The following is a 15,830-nucleotide window of genomic DNA, read 5'->3' on the forward strand; positions in this document are numbered from 1 at the left end:
TGGCCTGAAATTTGGTGCGCAATAAAGTTTTGTGGGCCCTACATCTTTAAGCTCGAAAAGGTATGAGCTTCTGCACCATTGGTGCTCTAGTTTTTGAAATGTAGTTTGTGAGAAGCAATTCATTTTCAATATACCAACACCTGTAGTAACATGCTAATTAATTTAAATTACGTATAATTTAGCACACGCTTCATTGAACTGACAAGCCAGAGATCTTTTGAAGGCGACTCCTTTTTTGGAGAGGGATGGAAGGGGGGAGGGGTGAGGGTCTTGTGGTTTTACCCGAGAAAACAAAACTTTAGATAGGAACAGACTGAGACATATTTAGGATATATATCGGGTCCACAATTAGGACTACATGAAAGCTTTCACTAAGTTTGTTTTGTGTGTGGGGAACAAACTCCCTCCTTGGATCTGCCTGACACTCCACCACTAACCAGTCATGCTCTTTTCCTTGAACAGCCAATATTTGGGAGGGGCACAGCTACTTAAGCTGTGTAGTATATATGGGATTTTCGATCCACACTTAATGCTTGGAGGAAGGCACAACACTTGATTATTGTATCAATACTGTAAAAAATACACAACAGATCAAACATGTATCTTGTTTTTATTTATTGCCCTCAGGACTCTTGAAATTGAATTCCATAATTGCTTCCCCATCATCATCTTCCTCCTCCAGCTAACAATGGCAAGTTCATCCAATCTTCTGTTCAAATGACCGCAGCAACAAGATTTTGTCTCAACAGTATCAAGAGTAGAAGTGATATCTCAAGCATGCAGAACAGGTGGTAGCTCGTTACTTGCTGTTAATGATCTTAATCAATTATTCTTCAAGAGGTGTAGATTTATCCACAGAGTATTCCACACTTTAATCTGATCCAGTTATTAAAGTCTAATGTTACTTAGTCCATAAAGAAACATTTCTTCACATCTTTGCCTCTTTACTTCACTTTATATTTGTTATTACCCATTAACTGATTTGTATTGAAGTCATTTTACTAATGCCTCTGAGAAACATGCTATCAAACTGAAGGATCCAGAGTACAAATGGATAAAAAAAAAAAAAAGCATTTTGATGAAAAACAAACATCCAAAGGTCATCACCCAAAGCAGTGTTGAATGTTTTCACACAAGAAATGTAGAAGTACCTAATTTTGCTCTTTAGAGAAACACAATCAAGATATATACAGGTTAAGATGGATGAATGATGCCTGAAAGTATTATCAGTAACAAAACTAACTTCTCAATCCAATTTTACTTCTTTCCCTTTTGTCCATGCAATTTTGGCATTTTGCCTCCAAAAGATATAAGGACCACAAGTATGGGCACTACTACGTACCTTAACTCTCTGAAGAAAATAAAAAAGTCTGAAATTTCATCACCATTTGCCATTGTAGTGGTAAGTTGGTGTTTACTATAACAGCTCATCCATGTTGCCCTTTCCACTCGATGCAATACATTTTTATTAAAGCTTTAATTATATACTTCCCAGTTGACAGCACATTGTTTTGTTACCTTATTTGATAATGAATGATACATGAAAATGAATATTCAGGGAAACATCCAAGTCACATGAGAGAGGCCATCTTAAAATATCTCACACGATCGATTGCTCTTCAAAGGCAGTTATTGTCACAAGTTGAAAACCTGAAAATAACTTTGAAAAGTTGACTATGCCATCTGTGAACTGCTTTAATGATTGATGCATACTCCCAACTATTGCTTTTGGTCTCATGAATCTTGTTCCCATTTGGCCAGGATATCTCCTTCCCTGAAGAGGTGGAATTCCTGAGAAAATTATAAAATACAAAAGGAAAAAAATGAGAAGGAAGGAAATATTGCTCCCCAGAAAATAATGGTGAGAAAAGTAATTGACTTTTGCAAGTTATGTTGGTACAATCTGAATCAGTTCAAGTTTGGATGCTCTCTTACAAAATAATTAAGCATTTACACACCATCAACCTGGCAAGGAAAATAGATGACATTATGTGATAATGACCAAATGTGAACCTTAAAGGGACTAGAGTTTTTCACAACTGAAGGTTACCAGAAAAGGGTGAAATATAAGATAGCATTCAATAATGGAACAGAACCCCAAACAGCATTGCAATTGTGGGGACCAGAGATCTCCTACTGTATGGATATTATTATCTCTGATACTACAATGTTCTGAGCTATAATGTCTGTAACATTCATCTTATGAGTGGGCCAGCAGTATCAATAATTATCACTCACTTGCCCTCCTAAGGCAGTGGGAAGGGTGAGAGCTAACACCATATTTCATTGTTTACCACACATCCCACTAACAAATCACCTGTCTAGCATTCATCCCCATGTATTCTCTAGTGCACCTCCCCAACCCCCACCTCCCTCTCCCTACAATCACCCTCTCACTCTACACAATATTAAGCTTTTCTGGAGAGAAGTTCTCTATTTTAATGGACATTAAAGACATAGAAAATGAACTCTAACAGAAAACATTTATCAAGACTCTTTTCACCATTAATCTTCCTAATGTACATGTAATGAACAAAACGACAAGATTGACAAACCCTTACTTACATGTACAGAAAAGTAAACTGAAGCGAAAATAAATGTGTTTTCACCTCCACACAGGGTTAACTTACTTTGTCTTCAATTTCCACTTTGGTGCCGCCATACTCTGGAAGGAGGACCCTATCACCTACACCCACTGTCATAGCTGTAAAGGTACCATCCTGAGTGCAAAAAAGCCAAGAATCAAAATCACCACAAATCAATTGCCATGCAGTCAAAACTAGAAATAGAACAAGTCAAATTTCCCAAACCCAAGGGGTGCCAATAACACATAAAGTTCATTTTGTAAATATATATTTAACTGAAGTGCATGTTTTGAATCTCTGCCATGAAACAGCTTTCTGCTTCAAATAGCTTTGAAATAGACAGTTTAGAACGCCAAAACATTTGTATGTTTTTAAAATACACTGCATGAACCTGCCTTTCTTTTTAAGAAAATCGCACTTAAACAAATTACTTAGCTTCTGACATGTCTCAAAATAATATATTTTGATGAATATTGTACAAGATTGAAGTTGTATACAATTTTTCTTGTTTCTTTTGTCTTCACTGCACTGATTTTTAACAATGGAAGGGTTGTTCATCCAGAAGTATAATTACAACTCTAACCAAATGTGTGCAGTAAACACTCTTCAAGACCAACAGATCTCATAGCAATTTACCTCCTTCCTGAGTCCAGAGCCAACAGCTACAACTGTGGCATCAAGGACTTTAGCTTGAGCTTTTTCTGGGATCAGCAAACCTCCTTTGGTTTTCAGCTCTGGTGTAAATCTTTCAACAAGGATTCTGTCAAATAGTGGTTTGAATCTTCTTAGTGCAGCAGCCTTTGTATAAGAAATGAAAAACAGAAAGAATAGGAAAAAAGATTTTGCACATGTCTGCAGATATAGTGGAACATAATATTACCTGTACAAAAGCCCCCACGTATCCAGGTACCCTCCACCAACTCTTGACACGTTCATCACATACATATATGCCTACATCACTTGTACTTGAAAGTTGTATAATCTGAACTAGCTCAGAAAGTCTACCCCATTCCCCTCCACTTAACCTCAGCTGCTCTGTAATATTACAACAGTTTGGCCCAGGCCTTTTCCTGCCTGAATTACAGGCTTGTAGTTGCACGTTGGTCTATGCTAACTGTTCCTGTGCATTAGACGTAATTATAGTTTAAGGCATAGGCCTAGCCTGTAACTTTTTAGTGAGTCCTAACACTAACACAGTTAGGCCTGGTCAAGGCCTAATCATAGGTAACACCGACAACGCGTTAGACATTAAGTTCACTTAGCCTACTGCCTGTCGAGGTATGGTTAACATGAGAAAAACATTAACGTAATTAAACTGGCATCATTTCTAGCATCCATTCGATATGTACCATTAGGAGATTAAGATAGAACTAACCATTTTAAAGTACGATATTGAGAGCTGCAGTAGGTCTACGATGTCAGGCCTTCCAAATTCGAGAAAGTTCGCTGATCTAATACTAAAGCACACTTAGTGGCATGTTAGTGTGTTCGTATTTTCTATGGCATCGACACCACACAATATGCATTACACAACTCAACACGGTGAACATGTGCAGATTGTTCAATTACGCATGCGTTTTACCAATTCCAGGGATCGCGTGAAAAATAATGTCCAACTTAGCTTAGTAGGTTGTGAAAGAGCAGCAAATCAGTATGTAGCACGTACTTATATGAGCAAATTAAGCCTGCATGTAGGAAGCTTCCAAAAAGTGTGGGGGGGGGGGGGGTGGCACAACACCAGAGGGGCACTTTCTCTTTCCACAACCACCACTCGTTATGCTATAAACCGATACACACCGGCCATATCACTTAATATATGTGTTAGTGCTATCAATACTGTTATGGTGCACGTCAATAATTCAAATAAATTATAATTAACAAAGGCTTAAGATATCCAAAAGGCAGTTCTTCATCAAAGGGGGCACATTTTATTTGCCAGTAGGGCACATTTGCTATTTTGGAAAAAAAGTGGGGGGGGGGGAGGGCACGTGCCCCCAGTGCCCTGGCTACTACCCCCTGTGCATGCATGTGCTATTTTGACTGATTATGTCAATATCGAGAAGCAGTCGCACACATTTTCGATATTTTCAAGTCACTTGTCACCCTTCAATTCCTCGAGCTGACAGTATGGCATTTGATGGACCCTTTATCCAATGTGAACTGGCCCATAATAGTCATATGATGTCAGTAAAAGTAATCTAAGAGAAACGGTGGCATATGCTGATCAGTGACTACTAATGAAAGGATCCACTCCCTGGGCTCGTACCGGGCTACCCGGTATCTTATAGTTTAGCGTGTTGATGTCATGTGTATAAGTTAAGGTGTTACATTATCAGCTCATGTTTTGCTTGTGTCAGCTATTTGAGATTTTCCTCTGAGCAATTTGCCCGTGCGATATGGCCTACAGTAGTGTAGTTTCGCTCAAGGACCATAAACCTGTAGGCTTTTGCTGCATCGGGGTAGATGGGAGAAGTTAACATATTCTTAATGAAGTTGACTTTTATTCGGGTCATAACAATATGGGAACCAGTGCATTCAACTACATAATCCTGGTGAACTTGACCGGAGTCTGGCGGGCCAAGTTGTCTTTAGTCACGCGAGAATCCAGGTGGTGTGTGATTATTCCATAAACTTGTTTTATCAATCCGCATACACATGAATCAGTGGGGAAATACGTGTCGTGAATAGATAAACCTTTATTTTCGATTGAAAAATCAGCAGTATTTTGATGAATCAAGTTATTCATTTGTAGAAAAAGAAAAGAAGTAGAAAAAAGTTTATCGTTATCTGTCTTCCGATTGTAGACAGTATTTCAATTGTTGACTTTTTGCCTTTGGCGATCCCTGACTAAAAGATCCTGATTTGCATATAGCAGACGACAAAGATTGCATAATTATTCTGGTAATTTCGTAGATACAAGCTTGTCGGTTGCGCAGCCCACGTGAGTCTCCTTGTAAACCAAACGGCATCAGAAGCAGGGAAAATCTTCTGATAATTTTGTCGAATTAACCGCAAAACATTGCATACTGGTAAGTGATTATGTAGTATAGATTTCAGAGGGATTAAATTGAAAATATGTGAATGGAAGAACATGGGTTCAGACCGGGTAGTTGATCGGCTTCGCCTTTACAATGCTCGTGCTAAATATATGGCCATGCATTACACAAGTTATTGATGGTGACTTGTAATTTGTATTCAGTGTTTAGTACAAGGCCTATGTTAGCCTAATATTTGTAAATAGAGCCTAACACTAAAAGTGGTAGGCTGTAGGCCAAAGGTGCTGCTTGTGATAATCCGTGTAACCTGGGCATTGCATTTGATATTTATAAACTGTCATTTATGAAGACTGTGTAAATGCAGTGAATACAATAGTGGAAATTTTAGGCCGAACTCAATAATCATCATATACAAATTGCTAACTGGGCTAGGTCTAGGCAACATTTCAGGTACTTCCATTATTTGCCAAGTAGTGCTTATATTTAGAAAAGTATCACACTGGTACTGGTACTAGTAGGGCCTAGGCAATGTAAGACTAACCCTAGGTCCAAAAATTTTGAGCCCGTATTACAGCATGAATTTTCCTTTCAGGAACTTACAGCAAAAATGCCACATACTGAGTCCATCAATAGATCAACAGTCTTCAGACAGCCAATGTGTTTTTTGGCAGTAAAAGATTACAAAGTCATCAGACCTAAGTTTCTTAGTGTTTGAATAATTGCTTGCTAAAGTGCAGAATAACCGCACCTCTTGAATCTCACAAGTTATGACCGAAAGTCTCTATAAGAAGCAATGTATTTTCCTTCTCAAAAAACCCTGTGTGCGAGTTTCAGTGCAATTGCTCCCAATTGCTTAATCCATAATTCATTTTCTAATTTCTCTTCAGTATAGTCTACCCACACATAATGAATAGTCTTATTCATATTTACAAAGTAATCAGTGTGACAGGATAACAGGTATCTCATGTTTTAATATCCAAGTCACTGTTTATTTACCCACATATAACATTATAGGCTATTGCTTTTGAAATTTTCCAAACTTACAGGTACTAGCATCATGTATAGACTTCCAAGTGTATTACGTCCAGTGGCATCACATGTACTGAGGCCCTCAATCCAGAGATCTTTAGCTCCTTCCTTGACAAGAAGCTATGCTAAAGATATCAAATTTGGTGCAGAAGCAAGAGCATTGATGTTGCAGGGAGTTGATCTCTTAGCTGATGCAGTTGCTGTTACATTAGGACCTAAGGTAAAGTTGCAAATAATGTAGGGACATTACATAAAGATTGAAACATACATCTAGGTTCATGAATCTTACCGAGTTTTGATGGAATCATGTTCTTTCATAATGCTGTAAACTGTATCCCCACATTAAGTTTATCCACCAGTTGTGATCCATGCTATTGTACATACACACTGATATATGCTCCTCTGAATTCTAGGAAGTCACAAAGATTCTTGCTGGCAAAATCTTCAGAATTTGGTGTAATATAAATATATAAGTATCCCAGTGACCATTAATCCTGTTGCAATTTTTCTGATGTGCCATGCTAATCCCTTGGCGTAGTTAAGGGTTGGGGGTAACCAATTATTTCAAATCATTTTACATAATCATAAGTCTATTACCAAGTGCAAGAGTAGTGGATTTAAGTTCATTTCAACGTGCAATGGTGAATTAATGAGGACTAGCTTTGTTTTCACAGGGTAGAAATGTCATTATTGAACAAAGCTGGGGTGGCCCCAAGATTACCAAGGATGGGGTGACAGTAGCCAAAGCAATAGAACTCAAAGACAGATGGCAGAATGTTGGCGCCAAACTGGTTCAAGACGTCGCAAACAGTGCGAATGAGGAAGCAGGGGACGGTACGACTACCGCCACAGTCCTTGCCAGGGCAATTGCAAAGGAAGGCTTTGAAAAGATCAGCAAGGGCGCCAACCCAGTTGAGGTTAGGAGGGGCATAATGCAAGCCGTTGAAGTGGTGGTGGAACATCTAAAGAAGAACTCCAGACCTGTCACAACACCTGAAGAAATCGCTCAGGTGAGTTGTTATTCTATGTAAGGGGAAGAAAGACCGTTGCAAAGAATAATGTACATAGTGTTCAAATTTTGTGTAGTAGCTAGTTTAATTCTCTGAACTTTTTTTTCAAACTTCTATTGTTCCTTTGTACAAAACTTGCAATACTTCAGGCTTGCACTTGTGTGGCATTTGTCAGTTTTAATAGCATTTTGCTATACAGTGATACCAGACAAATGATTTCTTGCATTGAATTGGTTGGAATAATATACATATCTTTGTGATACAAACTTTGTTAAGAATGAATGGGAAAACTTAAACCCAACAGGGATGATTTGACAAATAAAGTGTGTTCAAATAGTCAAACTTTTACAAAGTTACTCAAGTCTCTGACGTTCAGAAGCCTCATCTATACCTGCTATAATATGGCATGCATTTTAAAGAGGAATGTTCATCATTTAATTCAACTAGAGAAACTACTGGTCATTTTTTTAAGTTTCATTTTAATTTTGTGACAGGTGGCAACCATATCGGCAAACGGAGACACAGTGATTGGTGATCTCATCTCCAAGGCCATGAAGACTGTTGGTAGGTACGGAGTCATCACAGTGAAAGATGGCAAAACTTTGAACGACGAATTAGAAATCATTGAGGGTCTCAAGTTTGACAGAGGGTACATCTCACCATATTTCATCAACACACCAAAAGGTAAAGAAAATCATTTCAGTTTTGTCTGAAGGTATTCACATGCTTGAGTTTGCATTTAATTTAGTGGTACCATACATGAATATAAAGTAGAGATAAGTAGAGATAAAGATACCTGTGCACAGGTGTTACTGTAGGCTGTTGTACTTGCATCTCTGTGATGTTAAACTTTGTCTCAGATGTGTAATTTATGCAGTCTCATATTATGATTTGAAGTGAGGAAAGGTATAGTAAAGAACAAGGGAAAAGGAGGGGAAGAACAAGGGAGGGAGAAGTGGGGGGGGGGTGCTAGTGTCAGTGTTGACTCTTAGCGTGCCATCTTTCTTGCAAGTTCTAGAATATTATTCATAAATCTCGATATTATATTTGCATTCATGCTTCATGTTGTGGATTTGTTCAATCATTCACAGGACAAAAGGTAGAATACCAGGATGCTCTCCTCCTACTCTGTGAAAAGAAAATTTCAAACATCCAATCAGTAATACCAGCACTAGAGCTTGCCAATGCTCAGAAAAGACCCTTGGTCATCATTGCAGAGGATGTTGATGGTGAGGCTCTCACGACTCTTGTATTGAACAGGTGAGTTGAAGTGGGCTGAGGGAGGCTATGAAGGAGGCTGAGGGGTGGGGAAGAGGAGTAGTGGAGGGGCAGGGGGGTTTAAGTGAAGGAAATGAAGTTAAAAAGAAACTGGATAAACAGTGACAAAACCAAACAATCACATTATTGCTAGAACCTTAAGAAACCAAACTTCCTAAGTAAATATAAAGTATATTGGAATGGTCCTTGCTGGTCAAAAAGGGTTCTTTCTTCTCTTTGAGGTACAAGTGCAATGCAACATGTTGACTCATTTGTGTACTTTGACCATTAGCTTCTACATGTGTGTACATTTAAAGATCAAATCAAGTTTAGCCAAGTGGAAATCCTACAATGTGGAGAAGGTTTTAACTTTGGTTGATAGGTGAAATTCATTCTTTGGTTTCTTTGGGAAATGCATCTGGAACATAGTTTTTCTCTTGCTGAAATTGCAGTCTTATTGTGTATATTAATGGTTGCATATATTAATGGTTGCATATATTAATGGTTGCATATATTAATGGTTGCATATATGTTAATGGTTGCATATATAATGGTTGCATATATTAATGGTTGTTTAATGTTCTTATTTGTATTAAAGGTTGAAGGTTGGTCTTCAGGTGTGTGCAGTGAAGGCTCCTGGTTTTGGTGACAACAGGAAGAACCAATTACATGATATGGCTGTAGCATCTGGAGGCATTGTAAGCATTCATCATCTTTATTTGCAATCAGCAAACTTATGATTATGATATGATTATGATTATGATAAGGAATAAAAGTTTCATTCCCAGCCTTTGTAAACAAATTGGAAATAATTTATTTCATCATCTTTATTTGCAATCAGCAAACTTATTATAATAAGGAATAATAGTTTCATTCACAGCCTTTGTAAGCAATTTGGAAATAATTAATAGCAGCAAATTTAATGAAAAGTGTACAAAGATATTGGTGCTTTTGTTGTTTCATGCTGTGAGATGAAATCTGTGCAAGGATTTAATATACAAACTAGACAACATTCTGCTTTAATGAAATCCTTAGGTTTGCCGATCTTGGATCAAATTTGGATCATCCACATTAGTTACAGATATCAGTACTAGTATGATACTTTTGTGCTACAATATTAGCTGTACAGTTTTAGTGATGCAAATTGTCGATTTATTTCTAACAGGTGTTTGGAGATGAAGCTGTGGATGTAAAACTTGAAGAAGTGCAATTCCAGGATCTGGGTAAAGTCGGTGAGATATCCATTACCAAAGATGACACTCTTATACTCAAGGTGAGCTACACGTCATATAACACATTTTCACTGTACTCTTTGCTGTTGATTTAATGTTCTATGCTGTAATAGGTGTTACAAAGTTAGGTGTTAAAGGTAATAGCCTCAAAATGCCATCGACTCCACTCTCCTACCCCACCTCCCCACCCCCACCCCAAATGAAAGTTTTTAAAAATGTACTTCATTTTTCACACTTATAATGGACATTACAAACTTAACCCCCATTTTGGTAGGGAGGGTTGGGGGGGGGTGGAGTTTGGAGGAGAGGGCGGGAGTGACTGTACCAAATTGTCATATTTTTCTACCATTAGTGCCTTTGCTGTCAATGTTGTTTCATGTGTGTGTTGTCAGTTATGTGTATCTCAATGTGTAATTTTCTGTAACATTTCTTGCTTGTCTTCTACTCAATGTCAGGGCAAAGGAGACAAAGAAGCTATCGAGAGGCGGGTAGCTCTTATCAAGGAGGAAATGGAAAGCACAAATTCTGAATATGAGAAGGAGAAATTGTCAGAGAGATTGGCCAAGTTATCAGATGGTGTGGCAGTCTTGAAGGTTAGAGAAGATTTGCATATTACTTACAACTGTTGATGTATAGAAGAATGTCTTCATGAATATGCATGTATCACTATCAGATCTTTGCAGCAGTTCCTTTAATAGTAGGTGTGATGTAAAAACACTTGGATATGCTCAATAAATGTCCTTAGGCACAAAATTAGATTGGATGTATTTATAATTTTAAAATTCTTGATAGTAATGCTAGGCAGTGATACCTAAAATAACATGTTTCCAATAAACTGTAGAGGCTTCTCTTGTGATTAATCTCGAGCAGTTGTGGCATGAGTCTGTGAGTCTAATAGACCGCATGTTTCTCTGACAGGTCGGGGGCTCTAGTGAGGTTGAAGTTAACGAGAAGAAGGATCGTGTAAACGATGCCTTGTGTGCCACCCGAGCTGCAGTTGAGGAGGGTATCGTTCTCGGTGGCGGTGTTGCACTGCTCAGATGTATTCCAGCTTTAGATAATGTTCCAACCGCAAACGATGACCAAAAGACAGGTAGGTTGATACCTGGATCTCGACACCTCTTTTACTTAGGGTTACCGGACATCCAGATAAATGATGTATTTGCAACAAAAACATGTCCTTCCGCTGGCAAACTAAATTTTCTTATAGGTCTTTGTGTAAGGTTTAAAATTGTCATGTTTTTAGGATGTGCACGCATTCAGGGGGGTTAATTTGACTAACGTTTAAGTGACCATGTAAGAAGTGAAATATAATCGTTATCTACACACAAACATTAGTGATGGCTGCATATTTGCTTTACAAGCGTGGTGGGAAAAGCTCAGTAATTTGTGCTACATAGTTGTAACAAGTACTAGGGCTGACAAACATTTGTAAACAAGTGTATTAATTTAGATGGTCAATATCATTATCAGCTATATAGAGGTTGTGCAAGGCTCCAAATAGTCAAGTATTAACTTGGCAGTGGTTTTGTTTTTGGTGAGCCAAGTTTATGTCTTCTACTTGTTCTCTGGGTTAATTAGTTACATTGTTGTAACCAAACCTCAAAGGACTTAAACAGCTACCAATCTTATCTGAGACAGGAGCTTGCTACATCCGTTGTGTACATACTGGATAGCTTGTGGTTGCCTTGTTATCAGGACTCGATAGGTTAGAGTTATCCCTGTAGGAATCATTTTGGGGTTTGGTTGAAAAGTTAAATAGCAAATGATCAAATCAATCCACCCTCCAATAATTTGTCACAGAGTGAATGTGAATGTCCAAGAACTAATCATTTAGCTCTGATCTAAAAAGTGTGTTGCCAAGGCCAATCTGCATAGTAGTCGGAATAGACTCAACAAATAGCAGATCCAAAATTTTCTTTATCTTTACTGAGTGAACCCTTTACTAAATTACACAAGTTCTTGATCCCACCATGATGGACTGAGCCCACCTGATATAATTTCTGAAAAGATTGTACATCTTCCTTGACATTTTTATTCCAAATAAATTCTCATAGATATGTCACCTTACTACAGAGCAAACTTTGGTAACATGGGCCTTGATAACATTCTGTCAATTAGCTGGGCTGGATTGGATAACAGAGGGGAGGGGGAGGTGCAGGGTGAGGATGCTGGATTGGATAACAGAGGGGAGGGGGAGGTGCAGGGTGAGGATGCTGGATTGGATAACAGAGGGGAGGGGGTGAGATGCAGGGTGAGAATGCTGGATTGGATAACAGAGGGGAGGGGGGAGGTGCAGGGTGAGGATGCTGGATTGGATAACAGAGGGGTGTGGGTGAGGTGCAGGGTGAGAATGCTTGGTTTTTAATTTTGTTTATGATTTTGCCTATGTGTTGATTACAGTAATTCTTTATCTTTTGTTTCAGGTGTTGAAATTGTTAGGAGATCCCTGAAGATCCCTTGCCAGACGATTGCATTAAATGCTGGTCTAGAGGGCTCCCTGGTGGTAGAGAAGATCATCTCATCATCGGAAGAGATCGGATACGATGCTCTTAAAGGAGAATACGTAGATATGGTGAAGAAAGGCATTATTGATCCTACCAAGGTATGACTCAACACTTGATACTCTCATTGTTCTAGCCAAAACTGTCTGTTGTTAGGGTTATAAGTTTATTTATGATTTCCAACTGGGTTTTCAGTTCTTGGTTTACCTGCATAAATGCTTCATAAATTTATGGGTGTATCAGAACACATCATTATTTATCCCTGGCCTGGCCCCCTAATTGAATGTGGACCCCGGCTGTAGCCCAACCTGACCCTCCTTATCTGCCCTGCTAGTATACATATACATATTAGATTCCAATATGCCAACAGTATGAGTACAAATCCATGCGGAAGAGTTCAAAGCAAAAGCAACTCTGCGAGAATATGATTAAAAGGACTCTCATGTCAACCTCAGTGTAAAATCCAATTTAAAATCAAGATATGTAGTATTCTATACATCTATGTGATGGTTTGACTAGCAAAATCATAGTAAGAATGTACACTGTGTTCATTTAGCATGCTCTTGATATTATTGAACTTATACAGTAATAGAATTTAAACTTTGTGTTTCTCCTTCAGGTGGTAAGGACAGCGCTGATTGACGCCTCTGGTGTAGCATCCCTCCTCGCAACCGCCGAGTGTCTGGTGACTGAAATTCCCAAGGAGGATAAAACGGATCCCATGGCAGGAATGGGTGGTATGGGTGGTATGGGTGGCATGGGTGGCATGGGGGGTATGGGAGGAATGATGTAGAGAACTCACTGATGACTATAACTAAAACCAATATATGATGTGAAATGTCAAAACAGTCCAGTGTGAAATGAGATTGTAGCTATTGGATGAAAATCCCCTTTAAGCTCCAAGAGACATTTGAGGAAACTTTTATATTCTAGAGCAAATGGACCATGAACCTGGTGTATCGCTTTTGTAACCCTTGTGCTCTCAGTTTTTGTATTGGATGAAAATTAAACAGAGTTTGGTGATTCTGCTTGTGAAGCTGTTCTTTGCTGCATTGGGGATGATTCATAATTAATGTGCAAGCTATGATAAAGGAGACAGACATCCCATCTAGGATCTCAGAGATAAGCATTTCTTTTCCCCACCCACTTATCAGGAGGTAAAATAATTTGAGGAGAAGAGAAAATCTGTGATTTATACCAATCATTTCTTCTATCCTTGCTTTGCATCTGGTCAAACTGTGATATTTAAATCAAGTTTTTTAACGAAGTAATCATTGATCGATTGACTTTTCATATACAGTCTCCTATGTATTTGGACAGGGTGTGATGCTTTTGCTCTCCTCTCTCCACATGTATGAGAGCTGGCAACTTGGTGAAGCCAGATTAATGAAAGATATTCAAATGTACAAGTTTGAGGACAAAAATAAAGAAATATAAAGTACAAAGAAAAGTGTGTTTTGTTTTATATATTACAAGCAAATGACAGTATCATTGAAAATAACAATAAAGACATATTTTGGAGTAGCCAAAATAACCATTAATAGGATCACTTTACATACTCTACAGTAAAGGTAGTAAGAGAACTACAGATATAATGTAAACTCATTATTCCCAGTGACTCTAATTGAAAAAATCTGACATCCTGTTGAAATAGCTAACAACCAATAGTGAAAAAAGGTTATAGGTGAAACATACAAACAGCATTAGACTGGTGGAGTGAACAGTTGAAACATAAATTGGAAAATGATTCTATTTTTGCAATTCTTTGTGTCAAAAACTAAGAAAAACAGAAAGCCATGAGGCTGCATTCGATATATGCGAAAATTGAATGTTAACAGTGCATGCAAGGTTCTCTGTTGACTCCATCATATCGACATCATGAGTTGTGTTACTGCAGACTGGATGTTTAAAGGGAGTGGTAGAATTTTTGTTTCAAGGATTATGGTCAAATGTCTCAGTTTTGAATACCAGCTAAGAAATCTGGTTTTAGTACTGGATTACGTTTGTAATTGTAAACAACCCAAGCTTGCTTTCATGCTGTCCCAATATACAAATGGAAGCACAAACATGTACTATTCATATTATTCAGGGCCTAAATATTTGGGCCATTCCTAGGAACATGAAGTCGGGGGACATTTCAAGAACTTTAAATTGCAATTATTCAGGGTCTTTCTAAAAATTTGGGCCATTCTTAGGACAGAACCTTAAGTCGTGCGTTATTTCCGCAGGCCTTTTTTTCTTATCCTTGGACGGCCCATGAAATCTGGGGACTGTCCCTAATTTCCAGGGATATCTGGTCACCTTAGTTAAAACCCCAGAGATGGCAGTTTGAATATTTTGCCCCCCAGCAGTTGAAATATTAGATATGTGCATTATTTCAAAACAGTGACTGTGGTGCAGTTGGTAGTGCTCTGTAACTGAGGGAGTGAAACTCCATGCCTAGGGTTCTAACCCCAGAGAGATCATTTTTAATTTTCTGCTCTTTTCCTCCTTCCATTCTGAAGTTGAAATATTAGAAACGAGCAATATTTCTTAACAGTTACTGTGGCGCAGTTGGTAGTGCTCTGTAACTGACAGAGTCAGATAAACTCCATGTCTAGGGTTCAAATACCAGAGAGAGCATTTTAAATTTTCTGCTCTTTTCCTCCTTCCATTCTGAAGTTGAAATATTAGAAACGAGCAATATTTCTCAACAGTTACTGTGGCGCAGTTGGTAGTGCTCTGTAACTGAGTCAGATAAACGCCATGTCTAGGGTTCAAACACCAGAGAGATCATTTTTTATTTTCTGCTCCTTTCCTCCTTCCATTCTGAGGTTGAAATATTAGAAACGAGCAGTATTTCTTAACAGTTACTGTGGTGCAGTTGGTAGTGCTCTGGACTGGAGAGAGTCAGACAAACTCTATGTCTGCGGTTCAAGTCCAGCTGGAGCCTTTTAATTTTCTGTTCTTTGGAGCAGGTGGAAGTATAAAGGTAAGAAACAAAGTTTATTTCATTGGGAACCAAAATGGTGTAATGGGTAGTTCCGTTGATTAGAAGTTTCTGATCAGCTCGGTTCAAGCCCTGGCTTGGTTTTGATCTTGGGTGAGTAATCACTGTAAAAGAACATCCCCCTCCCTGACAAGGTTTCCAAGTGGTCAGGGTGGATTCCGATACCCCCCTCTCCCTGATGCAAAGTGGCCAGGGAGGCAAGTGGACAAGGTGGGTTCCGCGGCACCC

General features: G+C 38.6%; 2 protein-coding genes across 2 annotated transcripts; one reads left to right on the forward strand and one right to left on the reverse strand.

Annotated features, from left to right (window-relative positions):
* Positions 1 to 600: 600 nt before the first annotated feature.
* LOC139958407 (10 kDa heat shock protein, mitochondrial-like) lies at positions 601 to 4,185 on the reverse strand. The gene is made up of 4 exons (XM_071955471.1): positions 3,961 to 4,185; positions 3,222 to 3,383; positions 2,631 to 2,720; positions 601 to 1,791 (listed from the first exon to the last, which is right to left on the reverse strand). The coding sequence occupies exons 1-4, from the start codon at positions 3,961 to 3,963 to the stop codon at positions 1,735 to 1,737; spliced, it is 312 nt and encodes a 103-aa protein (XP_071811572.1). The 5' UTR covers positions 3,964 to 4,185; the 3' UTR covers positions 601 to 1,734.
* A 1,272-nt stretch (positions 4,186 to 5,457) lies between these two features.
* On the forward strand, positions 5,458 to 14,063 carry LOC139958847 (60 kDa heat shock protein, mitochondrial-like). Its single transcript, XM_071956229.1, has 11 exons — positions 5,458 to 5,614; positions 6,628 to 6,830; positions 7,285 to 7,620; positions 8,115 to 8,304; positions 8,712 to 8,880; positions 9,476 to 9,575; positions 10,043 to 10,150; positions 10,565 to 10,702; positions 11,028 to 11,202; positions 12,536 to 12,714; positions 13,233 to 14,063. The coding sequence occupies exons 2-11, from the start codon at positions 6,639 to 6,641 to the stop codon at positions 13,404 to 13,406; spliced, it is 1,761 nt and encodes a 586-aa protein (XP_071812330.1). The 5' UTR covers positions 5,458 to 5,614; positions 6,628 to 6,638; the 3' UTR covers positions 13,407 to 14,063.
* Positions 14,064 to 15,830: the final 1,767 nt, after the last annotated feature.

Source organism: Apostichopus japonicus, chromosome 18, assembly GCF_037975245.1.
Source record: "Apostichopus japonicus isolate 1M-3 chromosome 18, ASM3797524v1, whole genome shotgun sequence".
In the NCBI taxonomy this organism is placed as follows: Eukaryota; Metazoa; Echinodermata; class Holothuroidea; order Aspidochirotida; family Stichopodidae; genus Apostichopus; species Apostichopus japonicus.

Excerpts from the sequence above, each read along its gene's own strand:
- LOC139958407 (XM_071955471.1), bottom strand. Across the intron at positions 2,721-3,221 it reads GCTCTGGACTCAGGAAGGAG|GATGGTACCTTTACAGCTAT; the intron begins GTAAATTGCTAT and ends TTTTGCACTCAG. Across the intron at positions 1,792-2,630 it reads AAGTGGAAATTGAAGACAAA|GAATTCCACCTCTTCAGGGA; the intron begins GTAAGTTAACCC and ends TAATTTTCTCAG.
- LOC139958847 (XM_071956229.1), top strand. The coding sequence starts at position 6,639 with ATGTATAGACTTCCAAGTGTATTACGTCCAGTGGCATCACATGTACTG. Across the intron at positions 7,621-8,114 it reads CACCTGAAGAAATCGCTCAG|GTGGCAACCATATCGGCAAA; the intron begins GTGAGTTGTTAT and ends ATTTTGTGACAG. Across the intron at positions 8,881-9,475 it reads ACGACTCTTGTATTGAACAG|GTTGAAGGTTGGTCTTCAGG; the intron begins GTGAGTTGAAGT and ends TTTGTATTAAAG.